The sequence below is a fragment of the Rattus norvegicus genome, chromosome 20, assembly GCF_036323735.1.
Source record: "Rattus norvegicus strain BN/NHsdMcwi chromosome 20, GRCr8, whole genome shotgun sequence".
NCBI classification, from domain to species: Eukaryota; Metazoa; Chordata; class Mammalia; order Rodentia; family Muridae; genus Rattus; species Rattus norvegicus.
Genome location: NC_086038.1, coordinates 6,710,516 through 6,732,500, shown reverse-complemented (window position 1 = coordinate 6,732,500; position 21,985 = coordinate 6,710,516). Strand labels below are relative to the sequence as shown.

Below are 21,985 nucleotides of genomic sequence, written 5' to 3'. Positions count from 1 at the left end.
AGGAGGAGTCCATCCAGGTGGTCCAGGTCTAGGTGGGCGGTTTCTCCCTTTATTAATTGATGGTGAACTTATTCTGTGGATGTACTGTAGATTGAGAATTTAACACATAAATCTAATTGTTAAATTACAAGTTTCTAGAGCCTTGATTTTACCAGGCTACAGAGGGTGTGAGCAAAGTTCCCAGCAGGAGAGACAACCTGTCTCAGCTCTGGAAGCCGTCGGCTATAGAATGCTGGGGCTAGTGTGCTGTGGTGCTATGCTAGAACGGTCCACAGAAGGAGAGGTGTGTGTGTGTGTGTGTGTGTGTGTGTGTGTGTGTGTGTGTGTGTGTGTATCAGGTAACTACCACCTAGGGAACCATGAGGAGAGGGCAGCTAAAAGGGAGACAGCTGGGAGTGGGCGGCTTGTGGACCATGTGGCAGAGTAGCAGCCAGAGCGAGCAAATCTGGCTGGAGGGAACTGATAGAAAACGTTCCTTCTTTCATTTTTACCACAGCAGGCACAGACTCAAACACATCCATGTATGGATGCACACAGAGGTACACCCACAAGACACATGTACATAATAAACACACACACTAGCACATGCAGACACACAAATGCACACATTTGTATATGTATACATACACATATCCACACACAAAAATATGTACACATATGCATACACAAAATGCACATGAACATACATATGCACATACATCCATGAATACACACACATATATATCATGTGTATGTGCATGCACACGTGCGCGCGCGCGCGCGCACACACACACACACACACACACACACACACACACACACACAAGGGCATGTTTTCAAGGTCCTACTTCGGGGTTGGGGATTTAGCTCAGTGGTAGAGCGCTTGCCTAGCAAGCGCAAGGCCCTGAGTTCGGCCCCCAGCTCCTGGAAAAAAAAAAAAAGAATGCAAAACTCAAGTTCCTACTTCATCCATTTCCAGGAGCATGAACACCAAGGCTTCAACATAGCAGCTTTTAGAGTGCATTTGAGATAAAAGCATAGTGTCCAACCCTTGGCTCCCAAACCCACATCTGTCCCACCGTGCGAAGTACATTCCATCTTTCTCAGAGGCTTCCCTTAGCCTCTACAGTCTAGCATTGCTCAGAAGTCCAAATCTGATTAAGATGATCCTTGGCTTTGAGTCTAAAACTCAAACCGAGGAGCTGATGTGGTTCAGTGGTTCACTGGCTGCTCTTCCGGAGGGCCTGGGTTCAGTTCTCAGTGCCATGTGGTGCCTCACAGCCATCTGTAACTCCAGTTCCAGGGGACCTGATGCTGTCTTCTGACCTCCAAGGGCACCAAGCACACATATGCAGTACACAGACATACAGACAGGCAAAACACCCATACACATAAAATAAGTAAATCTTAAAAAACAATCTGTCTCTAGTGACTTTTGTGAATAATGCTATAATAGATCAATCCATCAGCTGGATCCATAACAATCAAACTCCAGAATTATAATATAATTTGTCAGCTTAGTTAGCTCACAATAAGGATAGTGTCGTAACAGAAACACTCGCCCACAGGACGGCCTCTTCCCTGGGTCAGGAGCCCATCCATGAGCTTAGAGGTGACTAGAATAGCTCATGTAATCAGAAGACCTCAGTAACAGAAGTAGACCTGCCTAGAACTCAAACCACAAACTGCTGTGCTCCCCACTGCACCCTTCACTGGGGTGACCACTTAGTGTTCTTTTCAATGTCTTCTCCAGCGCTGGCTGCAGCCTGGCCACCATTCCCAACCTCTAGACTTGGGGCACTGCTCCGCTTCAGTAAGGGCATCTTCACACGCTTGGCTCACACATGCTACGTGTTGACTTCCATTTGAATGTTTTACTCCCATGTTCCTGAATCCCTCAGGAGCCTCGCAGCCATGGCCAGTACTGTTGATCATGTGGATTAGCACTCCACAGGTAGGGTTTACCGTTTCCCCATGTGTCGGATGCAGGAAGCACAAAAGGAAGCACCATGTGAAGCCACTTTGGTCTCCCTCCCCATGCACTTCTAGCCCAGCCAGCTCTGGGTGCTGTTTTCTTCGTGGTGAAAGCACTTTCCCACCTTCCCTCTGGGGAGCAGGGTCTCACTGTGTAGCTCTGGCTGGCCTGGAACTGCCATGTAGACCAGGCTGACTGGGATTCAAGGCGGGTGCCACCACACCTAGCTCCCTCCCTCTTTTAACTTAGTCTCTAAGTGCAGGCACAGTGGCTAAGTCTGACAGTAATTTCCAGGCCATCTGTGCACGAGTACCAGCCTCTGTGCCCACAGAGGTGGGATACCTGACCTCCCAGCTCTGAATTCTGTGAAGCTCCAGTTCTTGTCCCTCCTTTCTCTTCCTTCTCAGTGATGGCTTGCCAAATAATAGTACTAATAATAGAATATTACTACTAATAATAGTACTGATAATAGTAGTATTACTACTAATGATAGAGAATAAGACTACTTCAGTTCTCCTGCACTTGAATCTGTTTACCACACTTCTTCACAGGCCCCTTCTTCCTTGTGAGTGCTCTGATGATCAACGTCCTGAAAGAGAGACCATTCAACAATGGTCACCTGATCATGGGAACTTTTGTCAAGGACGACTTCTCTGTCCCCACCTTCTACCTAAACTATAACAGATCCTTAAGTATGGTGGCATCCACAACTTTCCTGACTGGAATTATTCAGGTAGGAGCTGAGCCTCTGAATTGGTTTGCATGTAAAACACTCCTGTGAGTGAACACTTGGTCCCTAGCTGGTGGCACCGTTAGGGAGGAAGGCTGTGGGGCCTTTAGACGACAGCCCCCAAGGAGAATGTGCCATGGAGGCAGGCCTGGAGGGTGTGCAAGCCAGCCTCACGTTCTTTCCGCTCTGCTTGCTGCTTTGCTGGGTGCGGGAAGGCAAGGAGGACTGCTCACACTCCTGCTCACACTCCTGCTCACACTCCTGCTCACACTCCCGCTCACACTCCCGCTCACACTCCCGCTCACACTCCCGCTCACACTCCCGCTCCAGTGGCCTGCAGCAGGCGGTAAGAGGCCGATGTGTCTGGTTCTTCTCTGACACTGACTTAGAATTCAACTCTGAGCTTCCTCATCAGCCCCTCTTCCAGTAGGAAAGAAGAGGCCTAGAGACCATCCCTCAGCTTTGCCTTCCAAAAATCACTTTTTCAAGCCAAGCGGTGGTGCACACCTTTAATCCCAGCACTGGGAGGCTGGAGCAGGCGGATCTCTGTTTGAGGCCAGCCTGGTTGACAGAGTGAATCTCAGGACAGCCAGGGCTACACAGAGAAATCCTGTCTCAGAAACAAACAAACAAGACCCCTTTTTCTAGTCTTTGGACAAGAAGGTGAACGACTTCTGGTCTCACGAGCTGGATTTAGGCTTGAGAAGTATCAGAGCTTGCAGTGGATTCTGCAATGGTGAGATCTGTGGCTGAAGGACAGTAATACAGGCTCACCCATCTCCGCATTTTCTCTAGTGGCGTCATCAACATCCTCTGAGAGCCCCCTACCATACCCAAACCCTTCTTTCAGGCTGACTTCTCTGTCCTCTCACCTGGATCCCTCCGGGACTGCCTTTCATCATCAGACTCTCCTGGGAGTCACAAAGGACAAGCTCCCCATAGATGGCACTAACACCTCCGGGCTGAGCGCAGTGGGAAATGGCTCTACCTCAGTGAGCCTCGGCTTTCAGCGGACACGGAGGAGCTGGTGTCCTGTTGCAGGGCTCTTGAGAGGACTGAATAAAGAACTTGATGTGGAATACTCAGCAAGAGCCTGTTACACTGTAAGCACCGGGGAGGTGATCACTGACAGACGGCACCTGAACGTCCCTCTCAGAGGGCCACGGGTCTGCTCCTAGCTACTAGGGAGACCAAGACAGGAAGATCACCTCGAGCCCAACAGTTTGAGACCAGCCTGGGCCACATAATGAGACTCTGTATGAAGGAAGGAAGGAAGGAAGGAAGGAAGGAAGGAAGGAAGGAAGACCTAGATGAAGTATTTTATAAAATGATAACTATATAACCCCCACATTTATATATACAAATGTGCAGATTTACAGGCTGAGGAAAGTCTAAGTAGGAAACCAGTAAAAACCCACATGGAGATCAACTGTAAACTTCTGAAGATGAAAGGCAAAGAGGAGAAAATGTCTCTTAAGCAGGAGAGAGAAGCATTTTCCCTACAAAAGGAAAGCACCTCAGACAACAGCAGGTTTCTTCTAGCAAGTGCCAGTGAAAAGGGGGACTTCTGAATGAGACAGAGACAGAGACAGACAGAGAGAGACAGAGAGAGAGAGAGAGAGAGAGAGAGAGGGGTGCCCCAGCAGCCAAGTAAGATGTGCTGCGTCAGCAGGGAGTGCTTCTTGCTCTGGCAGAGGACCTGCTGCTTGTGACACCATTTACATGAGGTCCAGTGTCCTTCTGTGGCTTCCATGGCTAGAAGCCACCTGCACCCAACTGCACATACACAGAAGCACACAAAAAAATACATACGAAAACACAATAAATCCAGAGGCTGGAGAGACGGCTCAGCTGCTGAGAGCACTTGTTGCTCTCGCAGAAGATCCAGGTTCAGTAGCCAGCACCCACGGGGCGGCTCCAAGCCATGTGCATCTCTAGCTGCAGGGGAGCTGCAGCCCACACCAGGCACACAGTGCACACACAGTGCACAGCCCGAGGCCTGCTTGGCCTACAGAGTGAGTTCAAAGGCGACCTGAGAAACCGAAGACCCTGCCTTAACTGAAAGCACAGGAGAGGCGCTCAGCAGTAAATGTTCCCAGCACACGGCAGGCCGCTCACACGGCTGTCACTCTACTTCAGGGTTCCGATGCCTTCTTCAGGCCTCCTCAGCCTGGTGTATGCTTAGGCACACACACAGATACACATACATAAAACAAAATAAAACCCAGTGTCCTTTAAAAATGTAACATATAGAAAGGGAGACTGGGGCTGGAAAGAGGACTCAGCAACAAAGTCCCATGGAGTCACGGTCTCTGTCCGTGACCTCACGGAGATCCGCCTGCCGCTGCTGCCACAGTGAAAATCCCAGCCGCTCTCCCTCTCTCCTTCCTCCCTTCATCCTTCTACTTCTTTGTCTTGTCTTTTTTTGGTCTTACTCAACATCATCATTTTTGTGTTCTTCATCTTGGTTTCATTTTCATCCTCTTCTCTATCCTTTTTGTCTTTCTCTTCATTATCTTTTTTGCCGTCTTTGCCTTCATCTCCTCCTCCTCCTTTTAGTTTTATGAGATAGGGTTTCTCTTTGTTTTGTTTTTCTGTATAACGTTGGCTGCCCTGGAACTCACTCTGTAGATCAGGCTAGCCTCAAAGGTCAGCCTACCTCTGCCCCCTAGCACTGGGATTAAAGGTGTGCACCAGCACCACCTGCTGGTTCTTGGCTCATTCTTGGTGCGCAGGCATCATGAGGCCAGGAAGGTTGGTGTGGCATCTGTTTGCATACTTTCATGTTATGGGACAGGATCTCACATAGCCTGGGCTACTCTTAAACTCACCCTGTAATCGGAGATGACCTTGAACTCCTGGTCCTCCTGCATGCTGGAGCCGCAGGTGTGCACCGTCACACCATGTTCTGCATCCTAGTTCCTCCATGTTGTCTTTCCATTGTGAGAAATCGCATTCCTCAGAGACGAGAAGGGCTCCAACCCAAGGCCCTGGGAAGATGAGCGTTCTTTATCCCTCTCAGTCTTCTGTCACTGCTTCCTATGTGTCCATCTAGAGGGCAGAGAGTAAAGCACCTAGCAGCTGCCGGTGTTTCAGTGGAGAAAGAGTGTGGGATGCCATGATGGGAGCGTCTGACTCAGCACCCAGGGAAGCCAGGGAAAGAGAGCCTGGGGAGGTCTCCACGGTACCCCTGATGTTCTGCTTGGGAATCTTTTTGAGCAGAGGCTGTAGGGTCCCTGGACAGTCGAGTTGGTGCGATTGCTGACCGAGGGTTACTATTGCTGCGATTGTTAAGACCTAGGTGACTGTTGCCTCACGAGCCAGGCATTTTGGGCTGTCAGTACTGCCATAAGGAAACATTCACGTGCTGTTACCAGGAAACCTTCTTGGGCCTGAGTGGATTGCATGTTCTGTTGTGTTCTGGTCTTTGGTGTTCTTGGAAACCAGTCACAACTAAGGTCAGTTAGGCTGCCTTCTATAGTTAACTACAATAAGCTTGGACTCAACCACCTGCCTGGTAGCACTTGTGTGCCCCTGGGGTTGACCCCAACAAGAGAGACACCTGCACCAGTGTGAGAAGCCATTTGAAGTAAAACCTCATTTTGAGGAGGGGTTAAGTAAAGTTTTAAGATCCCAAGACCTCCCTGGAATTGACATCCTACTTAGCAAACTGACTTTACATCCTAGTTGGCAAGTTAAGACACGAATGTTAGGCAAGGCAGTCCCTCCCACAGTTGGATACCCCAGCCAGTGAGAACAGGATGAATGTACAACGAAGACTCGTTCCTGAGGAAATTCCCCAGCCCTGAATCCTGATTGGTAGAATCATTTGGCACAGATGTTTATGGATTTCAAGCCTAAAAGGCTCAGTAGGATTCTATTTGGTCGTTTTAGTTCAGCTCCTGAGTCTGAGCTACGTCCTTGACTGGTCTGTCTTGGGGTGTGCCCTGATTGGCTGAGACATCTGTGAGGTGGTTCCCAGACCCAAACAGTGAAGAAGCACCAAGACAGATGCACATGACAGCCCATTATCACCTGACAGCTCACTGTGAACATGAAGGCAGGAACCTGAGCACAGCAGGAACCTGGGGCAGGACCTGATGCAGAGGCCCGGGAGGGTGCTGCTGCCTGGCTTGCCTTTCTGATTTGCTCAGCTTTCCTATAGAATTCAGCACAGCCATTGAAGGGGTGGCCCCACCCGTCAATCACCAATTAAGAAAATGCCCCAGGCTTGCCCACAGCCTGATCCTATGGAGGCCCCCTATCAAATGACTGGAGCCTCTGTCAAGCTGACACAAAGCTGGCCAACATAATGTCCTCCTCTCTTTGTTTTGTCTTTTCTTCCCACCTGCCGACAGCTGTCCATGGGTATGCTGGGCATGGGCTTCGTGGCCACGTACCTTCCGGAGGCTGCGACCAGTGCTTACCTCGCAGCTGTGGCGCTGCACATCATACTGGCCCAGATGACCTGCATCTTTGGCATCATGGTCAGTTTCCACGCTGGTCCCATCGCCTTCATCTACGTGAGTAACCTCAAGCCTCCCTCAGAGTTCACATCCTCCTCTGGCCTACAAAGGAAAGTGGGCCCAAGTGGACACACTTCTTCCTGTCCCAGAAGGAACTCAGGTCAACCGCAGAGGCTGGCTAGAGCACGTGCTGAGACGCAGTAATTGCTTCAGCTTATCCTTTTAAACCGGGCGGTCTACATTAAGATTTGGCTGTGGAGGGGGTTGGGGATTTAGCTCAGTGGTAGAGCGCTTGCCTAGCAAGCACAAGGCCCTGGGTTTGGTCCCCAGCTCCGAAAAAAAGAAAAAGGAAAAAAAAAAAAAAGATTTGGCTGTAGAGCAGGGCAGCAGTGTGCACACCTTTAATCCTACTACTCAGGAGGCAGAGGGCAGCCAGGGCTATACAGAGAAACCTGTCGGAAAAGACCAAAGCAAAGCAAAGCAAAGGAAAACCTAGCAACGGGGCCAGTGGCATGGCTCAGCCAGTACAGCTGGCTGCTGGCACATGCTCTGTGTGGACAGATGCGCTGTTGACCGTAACTCTGTCCCTGCAGCCTGCCTGCGAGAAGGGAACGGACTCCCAAAAGTTGTGTCTACACACACATAGACTAAATAGATTTGGTTATAAAGTTTCATAATTCTCCCTACCACATGTCACATAGCAGACGTGTGCCCTAAATACACAGAGGGTGTAAGTAAGAGGGTGAATGCAAAAATGAAACAGAAGTTCAACTTAAGGACATGCACGGCCTGAAAATTAAGAGTAGACAGATTAAATAAAACATGTTCTTACACTCAGGAGGCCGAGACAGGTGAATCTCGGTGATTTTTGAGGCCAGCCTGTTTTATGTGGTAAGTTCCAGGCTAGCCAGGACTGTATAGGAGACCCTGTTTCAACATCCAACCCCCAAAACCGATTCTTAGGTCCTTTCCCTTACAATGAAACATACAGGGTATATTCCCTCTACTTCCTCCTTCCTTCCTTCCTTCCTTCCTTCCTTCCTTCCTTCCTTCCTTTCTTTCCTTCTTTCTTTCTTTCTTTCTTTCTTCTTCTTCTTCTTCTTCTTCTTCTTCTTCTTCTTCTTCTTCTTCTTCTTCTTCTTCTTCTTCTTCTTCTTTTTTTTTTTTAGTATCTACTCTTCAATTTATAAAACAAAACACATTAAGCCAAGTTTGGTGATTCAAGCTTGTAATCTCACCTACATGGGAGGCTGAAGCAGGAAGATCTCAGGGTCAAAGCCTGTTTGGGCTACAAGATGAATTCAGGGCCAGCTTGGGCAACTTCCTTTTCCATTTATTTATTTAGCACCCTGACCCACTGCCCCCTCCTGTCAGCCCCCCTCACATAGCCTCCCCTCCCCCTTCTCCTTAGAGAGGCTCTGCAGGGCTAGGTACATCCTCTCACATTGAGGCCAGACAAGGCAGCCCAGGCAGGGGAGGGGAATCCACACACACAGCCTGGGCAGCTTAGTGAGAGCTGGTCTAAAGAGGAGGAAAGGAAACAGCGGGGATGTCTGTCGTTCAGTGGAGAAAAACCAACTCCACCACACAGCCCTCACACCCGCCCTCAGCGTTCCAGTGGATCCAAGTGGGGCTGCAGGTGGGCCCAGCGGCTCCTTTGCTCCCTAATCTGAGAAGAATGTCCCGTTCTGGATTTCACCGCTGTGATACCCCTAAGGAAGCCTCTGCAATATTCTCTTCTTTCAGAACATAATTAACTACTGCATAGCTCTTCCCAAAGCGAACTCCACCAGCATCCTGCTGTTTCTCACTGCTGTAGTGGCTCTGAGAGTGAACAAGTGCATCCGCATCTCCTTCAACCGCTATCCCATCGAGTTCCCCATGGAGCTGCTCCTGGTAGGTGTCTCTGAGGCCCAATGCCATGGGTCATCGTAAAAACATAAAACATGTAACCTAGGAAGACAGAGAGAACAGTGTAACACAAGTATGGAGGGCAGGGAGACAGTTAAGAGCGTTTGCTGTGCCTTTAATCCTAGCATTTGGGAGACAGAGACCTGCCAGGTCTACAGAGTTCCCGGACAGCCAGAGACTCTGTCTTGGGGCTTGGGGTTGCTACTTCCCAAGAATCTGAGTTCAGTTCCCAGAACCTACCTCAGAAGGCTCAAAACCCGGCTCCAGGGGTTGGGGATTTAGCTCAGTGGTAGAGCGCTTGCCTAGGAAGCACAAGGCCCTGGGTTTGGTCCCCAGCTCCGGAAAAAAAAAGAACCAAAAAAAAAAAAAAAAAAAAACCCGGCTCCACTCCAGGAATCAGATGCCCTCCCTGGCTCCATGGACGTCTCCACACGTGGCACACACATGTAAAAGAGTAAGGTGGATCTCTTAGAAAAGAACTATAGGGGTTGGGGATTTAGCTTAGCGGTAGAGCACTTGCCTAGCAAGCGCAAGGCCCTGAGTTCGGTCCCCAGCTCCGGAAAAAAAAAAAAAAAAAAAGAAAAGAACTATAAGGAAACACTGAATCAGAGCAAAGCTGATGTGACGTTTTGTTTAGTTTGAGAGTTATTTATTTAAGTTCTACGTGCGTGGATGTCTTATCGCATGTATGTAAGGCGCCGCATGCATGTCTAGTGCCCTGGAGCTGCAGTTACAGATGGTTGTGAGCTGCCACATGGGTGCTGGGAATTGAACCCAGGTCCTCTGCAAGATCAGCGGTGCACTAACCACTGAGCCCTCTCTCCAATTCCCTGAAAATGGTTTTAAATATTTACTATTCTGTAAAATTCTCTGTCTTTTTTTTTTTTAAAGATTTATTTATTTATTATATATAAGTACACTGTAGCTGTCTTCAGATACACCAGAAGAGGGCATCAGATCTCTTTACAGATGGTTGTGAGCCACCATGTGGTTGCTGGGAATTGAACTCATGACCTCTGGAAGAGCAGTCGGGTGCTCTTAACCGCTGAGCCATCTCTCCAGCCCAAAATTCTCTGTCTTTAAGATAGAGTCTCACTATGTAGCCCAGAGTGTCCTCAAATTCGTGACAATCTTCTGCCTCTGCTTCTCAAGTACTGGAGTTTGAGCCATGAGCTATCACTCCTGACTATGAAATCCTTTCATTTTTATTTTATTTTTAAGTTTAATTTATTATCCATATGTGGGACCCACGCTCGACAGACAAGCTTGTAAGTTCTTCAGTGCACAGGAAAGTCAGAACAGTGGGTGGATTTGACCCTCTCCTCCCACTGGGCGACCAGGGGCCAGATTCAGGTTGTTAGGCCGCGCCCAGCCAATGCCTTGACCTGCCAAGTCAGTCCTGTGTTTTTGTTTTGTAAACTTGGGGTTTGTTCAAGGAGATGTTGGTGTGTCATTGTTATACTCAATTAAGCAAGCCGACATCTGTTACCACACAGGATATCTATTTTGTTCCTTCGTTTTGGTTTAGTTTTGAGCTAGGGTCTCACTGGACAGCTCATGCTGGCCTCTAACTCTCAGCCTACCCACAAATTCTGGGACTACAGCTACAGAGCCCCTGGTCATCCAACAGACACGTGGCCCCGTGGTTTCCTTGTGAACCTTGAAGATCTATCGCTATCCCAGTCTCCCAAGTCTGCAGTAACTATTATTAAATGTAGTCACTGGGGTGTACTAATGATCTCTACCCAAATGTTTACTTCTTACACATGTATTGTGTATGGTGTGGACACATACACACATGTATGTTAGTGAGCTTGCCCACATGGGCACATGTTATACACACGTGTATGTTAGAGAGCTTGCCCACATGGGTACATGTTATACACATGTGTATGTTAGAGAGCTTGCCCACATGGGCACATGTAATGCACACATGTGTGTTAGCAAGAGCCTGCCCACATGGGCACATGTTATGCACACATGTGTGTTAGTGAGCTTGCCAACATGGGCACATGTTATACACATGTGTATATTTGAGAGCTTGCCCACATGGGCACATGTTATGCACACATGTGTGTTAGCAAGAGCCTGCCCACATGGGCACATGTTATGTACACATGTGGGTTAGTGAGCTTGCCCACATGGGCACATGTTATACACATGTGTATATTTGAGAGCTTGCCCACATGGGCACATGTTATGCACACATATGTGTTAGCAAGAGCCTGCCCACATGGGCACATGTTATGCACACATATGTGTTAGCAAGAGCCTGCCCACATGGGCACATGTTATGCACACATATGTGTTAGTGAGCTTGCCCACATGGGCACATGTTATAACTGTGTATATTCAAGAGCCTGCCCACATGAGCACACGCTGACCAGAGACTGACGTCAGGTTTCCTCCTCTGGTTCTCTACCTTGATTTTTCCTTTGATTTTTGAAAATCTGCATATTGGGTATGTCAGGGGTATGTGCATTTGAGTGTTGGTGGAGGCCAGAAGAGGATATTGGGTCCCCTGGAGCAGCAGTCACACATGGTTTTGAGCCACCTGATGTGGGTGCTGGGAACTGAACTTGGATCCTCAGGAAGAATAATAAGTACGAGCTCTTAAACCCTAAGCTTCTCCCCAGCCCTGTCCCTCTTCTTCGTTTCTTTGTTCTTTTGAGTCAGAGACTCTCACTGAACCTGGAGTTCTGATTGGCTGGCTGGCCTGTGGGCTCCTGGAACACCCCAACATCCCTCTGCTCCATCCCTGTGTCAGAGACCGAGGTGGCTATGGCTTTGGTTCCAGTGTGGAAAGGAGCTTGGAGAATTAAAGAAGCAGGCCCTCACTCTGTATTGACCACACACGTTTCCTTTAACTCCTGACAGATTCTTGGCTTCAGCATGCTCACGAGCAGGATAACCATGGCCACAGAAAACAGCAAGATGCTGATCAACATGATCCCGTACAGGTCAGCCTCCCACTTGCCTCCTTGTCTGTCCAGGGACTCACTCTGCAGACCAGGCTGGTCTTGAACTCAAGAGATCCCCCTGCCTCTGCCTTCCAAGTGCTGGGATTAAAGGTGTGCCCCCCTTCCATCCCTGGGCATTGTTCCCCCTTTGAGGACCGCCTTTCCTTTATTTTTGTAACGGGGCCTTGCCAAGTGTGGCTCAGCTCCCAAGTGCTGCAGTGACAGGCATGTGCCTGTGTGACCGGGTGTTCTCTCTCAGGGTCCCTCTCAGCCTCTCCCCACACAGCTGGGCTCATGGTCATTTCTAGGAGTGTTTGGTCATTGCTGAGTTTACTCAGCACACAGGTCTGGTTCTCAGCCTTTAGGATAAGACCACGTGTAGAGCACAGAGGTTCGTGAGCAAACAGGAGCCACCACAGCTACTGTGTCTTCTTTGCTCACTCTGTCACTTTTCTCACACAAGCCTTCAGCTTATTCAGACATCCGCTGGGTACCCAGAACACCAAGAAGACTTGATTCTTTTTTCTGTAGGCATTATGGGTCTCGCAGAGCTCCATCCTTGTCTGGTTAACTTTCAAGAGCAGAATAAGAAAGCAGAATAAGAAAACTTTCAAGGCAGAATTAGTGCCTACATGTAATCCCAGCATTTGGGGGTGGAGACGAGAGGATCAAGAGTTAAAGGGCGGAGTGGAGAGATGGTGACTGCTCTTCCAGAGGTCCTGAGTTCAATTCCCAGCAACCACGTGGTGGCTCACAACCACCTGTAATGGGATCCAATGCCCTCTTCTGGTGTCTGAAGACAACTACAATGTAATCACATACATGAAATCAATAAATCTTAAAAAAAAAATACTTAAAAAAAAAAAAAGGAGTTGGGGTTGGGGATTTAGCTCAGTGATAGGGCGCTTGCCTAGCAAGCGCAAGACCCTGGGTTCGGTCCCCAGCTCTGGAGGGGAAAAAAAAAAGGAGTTAAAGGGCTAGCCTTGGCTACATGTCAATCACAAGGCTAGCCTGGGCTGAATGAGGCACACACACACCTCAACTAAAACAACAGAAAGATGGGATGGGAGATTGTTTTCTAGTGTCCCTGATAGGAAACACAGGACTCCATGTTCAGAAGAGAGCTGTTGCTTTGCCATTGTCCACGTGATTGTGGGTTTCAGCTGCTTCCCCGTTCTGCTCTCGCCTTCTCTTTAGACTGTGGTGGGGTTGAAGCTAGGGCCTTATGCAAGTCAAGCAAGCACTCTGCCATTGAGCAGCATTTTCTTCTTAACTAGGTAGGTTAACTTTGAATCCACTGGCAGCTCTGAGGGACTCACAGTTCCTCTGCATTCGATTTCATCTGTCAGATGACTCTTTTTTCTTCTTTTTCTTTTTTTCCGGAGCTGAGGACCGAACCCAGGGCCTTGAGCTTGCTAGGCAAGTGCTCTACCACTGAGCTAAATCCCCAACCCCCAGATGACACTTGCTGCCGTCGGACAGGTGCCATTTTTGATTTTGATTAGAAAGGACTAGACTGCAGTGCCTTGACCTTGACCCACAGGCAGAGACTTTTGAAGAATACTGCTTATGACTCCACATTGCACACAGGGAATCCCAAAGTGTTGGAGACATTAGCAGGGCTCCAGGATAACAACAGGTGGACTGTTTGGTGCGCTCATGTTGAACCAGGCCCGTATGCTAACAGTTTCCTGTGGAGTACAGTGATGCCAAATGCATGTGGCATCCTATTCACCCACAGAGGCCTGGCCAGATAGATACCGCCTCTATCCAGTATGGGGGTGGGGTGCACGGGAAAGTCAGGTGACAATGTGCAATGTGCGTTTTCTTTCTTTTCTCCCTCCTTCCTTCCTTCCTTCCTTCCTTCCTTCCTTCCTTCCTTCTCTTCCTTCCTTCCTTCCTTCCTTCCTTTTGGTTTTTAAAGACAGGGTTTCTCTGTGCAGCCCTGGCTGTCCTGGAACTCCCTCTGTAGACCAGGCTGGCCTCAGACTCACAGAGATTGGTTGCCTCTACCTCCTGAGTGGTGGCCTTAAAGGTGTCACCACCACTGCCCAGCTAACTTGAATTTTTTTTAAAACATTTTTTGTTTTGTTTTTACATTGTGGTGTGGGGGGCAGGTTCATGCCACAGCACTCACGCAGAGGTCAGAGGTCAACTATGGGCGTTGGTTCTTCTCTCCTTATCCCATGCGAGCCCCAGGGATCGGTCCCACTGAAGCTTAGTGGAGAGCTTGGTGGTCAGTGAGTAGGTGGCTCTCAGCCCGGTCTGGATTCTTCAGTGTGGCTCCCACATCAAGGTTCAAGGGCACACACAGAGCAGGAGCATTTCAACTCCGACTTAAATGTTGACCTTTTTCATTTATCCATAGCTGCCAGAAACTGGTGAAATCAGACACTGTGTCCTAACTCCTGCTGTGCCCATATCTCCTCCTGAGGAGGTTTAGACAGGGACCAGGGACTCCAGATCAGCCTGGCTACCTGACATTCTGATTCAACAAGTAAAAAACAAAAAGCAAGCAAGCAAACAAAAGCTGTAAGGGAGAAGGTGTGTGTGGGGTTTGTGTGTGCCTGAGTGAAGGGCACTGAGGAGACCCTGCCCTAAAGAATGTGACTAGAGAAGGACTTGTGAGCCTTTTGGTTCTAACGCATCTTAGGTGTGGGGTCAACCTGCAGCACACACCCCAGGATGTCCTCAGTAGCAGAAGCGTTTTCCTGCACTCACACCTGTTATCTGCCCTCACTGTAAGCTGGGAACAAGGACCAGAGGACCACAGAGGATGTTGTTTGAGAGCCTTTGTCCCTTGGCCTGGTTCATTGGCTGTTTTCACAAGCGGCCACCTCCATTGCTGTTTGTCCTTTGTTAAAAAGGAAAAAAAGGTGGGGAGGGAACATGAGGTCTGCCTGGCATGGGGACAGAGAGGGAGGTGCAGTAAGGGACTTCCTACCCCCGCAGTAATTCCACTCTTCTGTTCCAGCTTTGTGTTCCCCGAGACTCCAGAGTTTGGCATTCTTAGCAGAATTGTTTTACAAGCCCTGTCTTTATCTGTAGTGAGCTCCTTTCTGCTCATATCTCTGGGCAAGAAGATTGCCAACTTGCACAACTACAGAACCAATTCCAACCAGGTGAGGGCCCACGTGTCCTGTTATCCGATGTGATTGTTCTCCCTCCAACGTGCAGGTTCCGTTCCTCTTAACCAGCGTCTGTTGGACCATGAGTTGTACTGTAATCACATAAGGTCTCCGAGCATGTGAAACGCTGAACCTCCTTAAATCCATACAAGTGTTGTCCCTAGAGTGGGTGTGGTACAGAGATGCAGGAGTTAAGCAGGTGGGATGACACATGTTTGTTACCCCAGAACTCAGGCAGCAGAGGTAGGCTCTGGAGTTAAAGGCCAGCCTGGGCTGCATGGGAGCCTGTGTCACACAAGGCGATAGGAAATGCTAATGCCCAGCACAGTGCTGCTGAGCCGCAGGGCTGCTGTCTTCTTTCCCTGCGGCCTTAGAAGCCAGAGCAATGCTGGGACACAGGTGACATGAAATGGCACATACAAACCAGGCTGCTTCTACCTGTCACTAACAAAATGCCTGGCTTTTTGGCTTTGGCGGGGTTTTTTTTGAAAAAGTCTGACTACTCTGAAAGTGGTCCTTTCCCTAGCACTCAAGAGAGACACAGAAGCAAGTGTGTCCTGGCCAGACATTTAGGTTGGAGCAGAGAAAGGAGTGAATCGAAGTCCCAGGGGCCATGAGAAAGAGGAGCAAGGCCAGCGTCAGTTTTATCACTTTCAGAAGGCACGTCCCTTATCAGAAGCCAGGGCAGAGGCACAATTTAATCCAGAGAAGCAGATTGGCCCTCCCAGTGCTCCTTGAGGCTACGTTCAAGTGTTCTTAGAAGGGTGTAAGAACCAGAATGTCACCTCACAAAACTGTACTTCTAGTTCAAATCAGGTTCCTCAACAGAAAGTGGGCTCAAAGACTCTGCTGTTTCTTTGCAGGATTTAATAGCCATTGGCCTGTGCAACTTGGTCAGCTCCTTCTTCAGATGCTGTGTGTTTACGGGAGGGATGGCCAGGACTATTATCCAGGACAAGTCTGGAGGAAGACAGCAGGTGTGTTGGAAAGGAGTCCTACCCCTAGATGTTCGCGTGAGCAGAGAGATGCACATCTGTCCTCTTGGCTATCTGCATGTCTGTTCGTAGAAGGGCTCCATCTGGGTCGATCATGCTGTAATGTTAGTGGGGGCCTCTGGGAAGAGTTTGGATTCCTTGCTCGCCTTAATTTTTGCTCAGATTTCTGTCCTTAAAAGTTATTGGGAGGGGCGTCTGGTAGCACATCCTGTGTCCCCAGCCCTATCGTGGGGCTGGGGAGATGGCACAGTGTCTAAGAGTACTCACTGCTCTTACAGAGGACTTGGGTTTGGTTCCTCGTAGCCACTTCAGGTAGCTCACAACCGTCTGTAACTCCAGTTCTGGGCTCCTCAGGTACCAGGCATGGACACGGTGTGCATACACACATGCAGGAAAGGTCATCCACATAAAATAAAAATAAAAACAACCTTTAAAAAGATAACATATACCAGGTATAGTGGTACAGGCCTTAAATCCCAGCTCTCAGGAAGCAGAGGCAAGCAGATCTCTATGAGTTCAAGACCAGCCTGGTCTACAGAGTGAGTCCCAGGCCAGCCAGGGCTGCATCATGAGATCCTGTCTCAAATACAAAGCAAGGAAAAGACGACTCCTCACTGAAGGTGGGGAGCCGCCAACACGCCAGCACATAAAAGCAGGTGGGACGTTTATTACACAGGAAGTCGAGTGGAGGGGACTTGGGGCTGTCAGTGAGGTGTCTGTTGAGGGAAGAGTTTCTAACTTGTGTGAGGAGAGGCTGAAGTTTTGGAAGCTGAGACACATAAGCTGTATCTTAGGAGATTCATAGTCCCCAGCCGTGACAATAAGAATTCCAGAGAAAACTGAAGCCCCTAGACAGCACTCATGTGACACCTATGAAGTATCTACTGTGTGTCAAATATTTCACTAAGAGCCTAAAAGGCATGGGTGCTGAACTCCCCCATCCCTTTTAAGAAAAAACTGGCATGCTTCTCAGCAAACAGACGGCCACAGCTGCAGACAGGGACCAACGCGTGCCTGACGCGTTCTCTTCAACCAGCTCTATCTCCTCAGTTTGCCTCTCTGGTGGGCGCAGGGGTGATGCTGCTGCTGATGGTGAAGATAGGGAGCTTCTTCGACAACCTGCCGAACGTGAGTGGGGCTGAGTAAGCGGGGGGGGGGGGGGGGTCGGGACGGACGGATGGACGGACGGATGGATGGACGGACAGGTGGATGGATGGACGGGATCTGGGGGTAGGCGGGGCTGGAGAAATGGGTCGGTGGTTAAGTGCTCTTCCAGTGGGCTGCTCTTCCAGGGGAGCACAGAGGACTGATTCCCAGTACCTACCGGGGCTCACAACAGTCTATAAGTTCAGATCCAAGGGATTTGGTACCCTCTTCTGGCCTCCTCAGGCACCCCATAATATATTCATACACATAAAAACAAATCTTAAAGAAAGATGGAACCGGGGTTGGGGATTTAGCTCAGTGGTAGAGCGCTTGCCTAGGAAGCACAAGGCCCTGGGTTCGGTCCCCAGCTCCGAAAAAAAAGAACCAAAAAAAAAAAAAAAGAAAGATGGAACCTTGTTAGAACATCCATGCAGAGAAGTGCATTTGTATGGTCCCCAGTGGTGGTTCCAGCAGTTTTATTGAAAAGTAACATCTGGGGGCTGGAGAGATGGCTCAGTGGTTAGAGCACTGACTGCTCTTCCAGAGGTCCTGAGTTCAATTCCCAGCAACCACATGGTGGCTCACAACCATCTGTAATGGGATCTGATGCCCTCTTCTGGTGAGTCTGAAGACAGCAACAGTGTACTAATATAAGAATAAACTTAAGGGGTTGGAGATTTAGCTCAGTGGTAGAGCGCTTGCCTAGCAAGCGCAAGGCCCTGGGTTCAGTCCCCAGCTCCGAAAAAAAGAAAAAAAAAAGAAGAAAAAAAGAAAAAATTAAAAAAAAAAGAAAGAAAGAAAAGTAACGTCTGGGAGCCAGGGAGACAGCAGGGATTAGAATGCCTTTCCTACAAGCCCGGGAGCCTAAGTTCAGACACCCAGCCCATGTCAGAGCCAGCTGTGGCTACTATCCTGTGACCCAGTGCTGGAAGGAAGTGGGCAGAGATGGGAGGGTTGCTAGGTCCTGCTGACTGGGCAGCCTTGCTTAAAACAATAATAAGTGAGCTCCCCGTTCCGTGAGAGAGCTTGCTTCAGGAGAAGATGAGGAGGAGTGACAGAGTGGGACACCTAAGTCTTCCTCTGTCCTCTGTGTGCAGGCACAGGTGCACCCCCTTACACACACAGCAGTGACCCCGTTGTGTCTTCATTGCACCATAAACATGCAGGATCCAGGTCTCTGTGTAAAACAAGGCCATGTGGAGCTCAGAGAGAGTGGTCAGGAAACACAGTCAGGATTGTCCTCATTCAGCTGTAATTTTGCTTCAGGGGTGGGGATTCGGTGAGGAATGACACATTCAGATGTAGGAAGCCCATGGCCACAGAGACTCAGACACTTGCTGCATGCCCGTGCCATCTGCTTTTTCTGCCTGTGTCTGAACTTTGTTCCTCCATTGCTGTCCCACAGCCTCCTGATTATTCACAGCCTTAGAGCAGGCCTGCAAGTTGGCTTTGGGCCCTGTGTTCAAGTGTATGTGTCTCTGTTTAAATGTATCCCTTCTTCCCTTTATCTGAGGCATGACCTACCCCTCCATATTATGTGTGTGTATTGCAACCAGAACCAAGGGACTATAAGCAGTACTATAGGTTCATGCCCAAGTCATAGAGAACATACCAGAGTGCTAGCAGCAGCTGCCTCTGTGATGGTTGAGATTACACAGTCACTAGGCACAGTGACATGCATGGGTAATTCTAGCATGCACAGAGACAGGAGGAGAGTGGCCATCATGGTTTGTGTAGTGAGCTCCAGGATAGCCAGAGCTACATAGAAAGACCTTGTCTTAAGGAAACAAAAAAGGTTTTTAAAAATAATATTATATAGGATTGTAATTTTTATTTATTTTATTTATATGAGTACACTGTAGCTGTCTTCAGACACACCAGAAGAGGGCATCAGACCCCATGACAGATGGTTGTGAGCCACCATGTGGTTGCTGGGATTTGAACTCAGGACCTCTGGAAGAGCAGTCAGTGCTCTTAACCACTGAGCCATCTCTCCAGCCCCTGTAATTATTTGTTAATGAAATGAATGTCTTACCTTAATATTTAAGAAAAGACACAGCTTTGCTGTACATGGCTTTATGGTAAGATTTGTTTCCTGTAGATATTTCTTACCTCAGGTTAAAAGAAAATTCAGTCAGGTGGTAGTGGTGCTTGCTTTTAATCCCAGCACCTGGGAGGCAGAGCAGGTCTCGGTGTGAGGCCAAGCCAACCTGGTCTATGGTGTAAATTCCAGGACAGCCAGGGCTACTCAGGGAAACCTTGTCTGGAAATAAAAAAGTGTAACAAGATACAAAAGTGAATAAGAAAGGGGGTGGATTCTCCCAACCCCTGTGAAATTGAGCTGCTGTCTGTTCCACCACACCTTTCTAACACTGTTTAAAGTCTGTTTGCAGAGTGTCTGGAGAGATGGCTTAGTGGTCAAGAGCACTGGCTGCTCTTACAAGCTCCTGTTCAGGTCCCTGCACCCACATGGTGGCTCACAACCATCTATCTGTGATGGGATCCGATGCGCTCTGCTGCTGTGTCTGAAGGACAGTGCTCATCATGTAAAAATATATGAATATGCAAGTCTTTTTAAAAAAGATTAGGTAAAATCAACTTATTAAAAACAGCTGGTGGGAAGAAGCCATACTTGACTTTGTCTATGCAGGCTCTCTCTACTGACCCACCATGTCTGTTCTGCTGTACTGGGCTTTCTGAGAAAGCAAGCACAAACGGGCTCAGCTGTGGCTGGCTGAGTCAGCTCTGACCTTGGCGTAGCCTTGCCTGTTGGTCTTGACACACTAGAATAGTGGAGAGAACTGGAAAGAGCTTTTATCTGCACTGTAAGTCAGAGTTCGGGTGTGCTGTTGACATGAAAACCATGTCGTATTGCCAGAGGCAAGACTGGTGCTTGCGGTTCCCTAGAGAGGACTGGGAACTGTGTCCCTGAAGGGAGAGTGAAGCACTCTGTCTTCCCCACAGGCTGTGCTGGCAGGGATCATTCTAAGCAATGTGGTGCCCTACCTGGAAACCATTTACAACTTACCCACCCTGTGGAGGCAGGACCAGTATGAATGTGTGAGTACAGACGCCCCTGCAGAGCTGGGATTGGAGCAGAGCCAGCCAGAGCTGAGCTTCAGGCAGGAGTGCAGAGCACCACAGCATCTCTGAGCATCTCAAAGGGACGGGCAAAGGCTCGGCCAGAGGAGCTTGACACTTAAGACCTCAGAATGCACATAAAAAAGCTAGGCATTGTGGCACAGACTTAGAATCCCAGGGCTGGAAAGGCAAAGGCATTGTGTCCCTAGGGCTTGCTGGCCACCAGCCTCGCCCACCTGGAGCTCCAGGCCAATGCGAGACCCGATTTCAAAAAACAAACTTCCTCTGGCCTCCACATGCGGGCACACACACATAGAATAAATAAAATCTAAAAAACAAATAGCTATAATACCTTGCGAGTGCTTAACTACCTACCATTCAGTGAGTTCTGATTTCTCATGTCCACCGACCTACCATCTGACAGCGTAGTTAACATTGTCTCCGTTTTGTCCATGGGATCCTGTGAGGAAGAAGTGCGGGAGAGATGATCAGGAGTCCATCAGAGACTAGACAGCCTCTAGGGCCGAGCTGTCTGAGGTGCTCCTTGCACCTCTCCATTCCACTCATTTTCAAGGTCTCTTTGCCCTCCAACCCTTTCCCACAAGGTGGTTTGGATGGTGACATTCTCCGCTGCCATTTTCCTGGGACTAGACGTTGGGCTGCTCATCTCCCTGGTCTTCACGTTCTTTGTCATCACTGTCCGCTCGCACAGGTACTCAGCCTCTGTCTGTGAGGACAGCGTGCAGGGCAAGGGCACAGGGACCTAAGACCAGTACATTTCCTTCCAGAACCAAGATCCTCGTCTTGGGTCAGATCCCCAACACCAACATTTACAGAAACGTTAATGAGTACCGGGAGGTAAGAAGCCAGCTGGGGGTGGGGAAGATGGCTCAGTGGATAAAGCCAGTGCCATGCACGTGTGAGGTGTCCACCTCCTCAGAACCCTGGAATCTCAGTACTTGGGAGGCAGAGAGAAGGCATCCCCAGGACAAGCTGGGTATCTGGGTTTCAGTGAGAGGCCCCGCCTCAGTAAACAGTGGGCAACAGTTGAAGAAGACACTTGACCTTAACATCAGGCCTCCACACTTGCACCACTTACACCTCAGTGCACTTGCACTTGCCCACACACATGCAGTCACATGCACATACATGCAAATGTACATAAAACCTACATACATACCACAAATGGGAAGTGGGGTGTAGAGGAACCAGCTCAGCCCCAGTCCTTCACCACTGTGAGCACTGCAGCCCCCTACTCCACAGGGCATGGGAGACGTGAGGCTCCAAGGGAATGTAGAATCTTTACACCCTTCAGCCAGCAGAGGGCCCTCTAACCTCTCGCTGTGACTCAGGGAGAAGGCTAGAGAGTGAGCGGTGGAGGAGTGTAAAACAGTGTGCGGTGTGGTGGGTGTACCGCAGAACTCTGCAGGCCCGGCCAAGCAGGGGCCTGTGCATCTCCGACTTCAAGGCCAGAGATCCAACTCTAGTTCCAAGCTAGCAAAAGCCCATAATAAAACCCTAGAGAAAGAAAGAGAGAGGAAGAGAGAGAAAGACAGACACACATGCACACACACACAGATACAGACAGACATACACAAACACACAGGGCGGGGG

General features: G+C 49.2%; 1 protein-coding gene and 1 long non-coding RNA gene across 38 annotated transcripts in view; one reads left to right on the top strand and one right to left on the bottom strand.

Moving 5' to 3' along the window:
* Slc26a8 (solute carrier family 26 member 8) overlaps positions 1-21,985 on the top strand; it is a 63,978-nt gene that overhangs the window by 18,684 nt on the left and 23,309 nt on the right. For 8 of the 28 annotated variants that reach the window (XR_010060687.1, XM_063279130.1, XM_063279134.1 and 5 more), the window contains 10 exons: positions 2,506-2,687; positions 7,043-7,207; positions 8,897-9,046; positions 11,939-12,021; positions 14,996-15,143; positions 16,013-16,126; positions 17,096-17,272; positions 20,255-20,350; positions 20,977-21,083; positions 21,160-21,229. Coding sequence is in view for 25 of the 28 variants with exons in the window: in XM_063279130.1 (XP_063135200.1) it covers positions 2,506-2,687; positions 7,043-7,207; positions 8,897-9,046; positions 11,939-12,021; positions 14,996-15,143; positions 16,013-16,126; positions 17,096-17,272; positions 20,255-20,350; positions 20,977-21,083; positions 21,160-21,229 (1,292 nt within the window). In the remaining 3 variants the exon portion in view is untranslated. 28 annotated transcript variants of the gene reach the window in all.
* The window catches only part of LOC120098971 (uncharacterized), a 40,789-nt gene continuing 27,728 nt past the window's right edge, over positions 8,925-21,985 (bottom strand). For 2 of the 10 annotated variants that reach the window (XR_005497794.2, XR_005497795.2), the window contains exons 2-4: positions 20,747-20,831; positions 16,412-19,553; positions 13,840-15,309 (exon numbers count right to left, since the gene is read on the bottom strand). This is a non-coding gene — a long non-coding RNA (uncharacterized LOC120098971). Of the gene's footprint in view, positions 9,104-13,839; positions 15,310-16,148; positions 21,917-21,985 lie in introns of those variants that run through there. The other 8 variants (XR_010061012.1, XR_010061013.1, XR_010061015.1 and 5 more) reach the window with 7 other exon arrangements.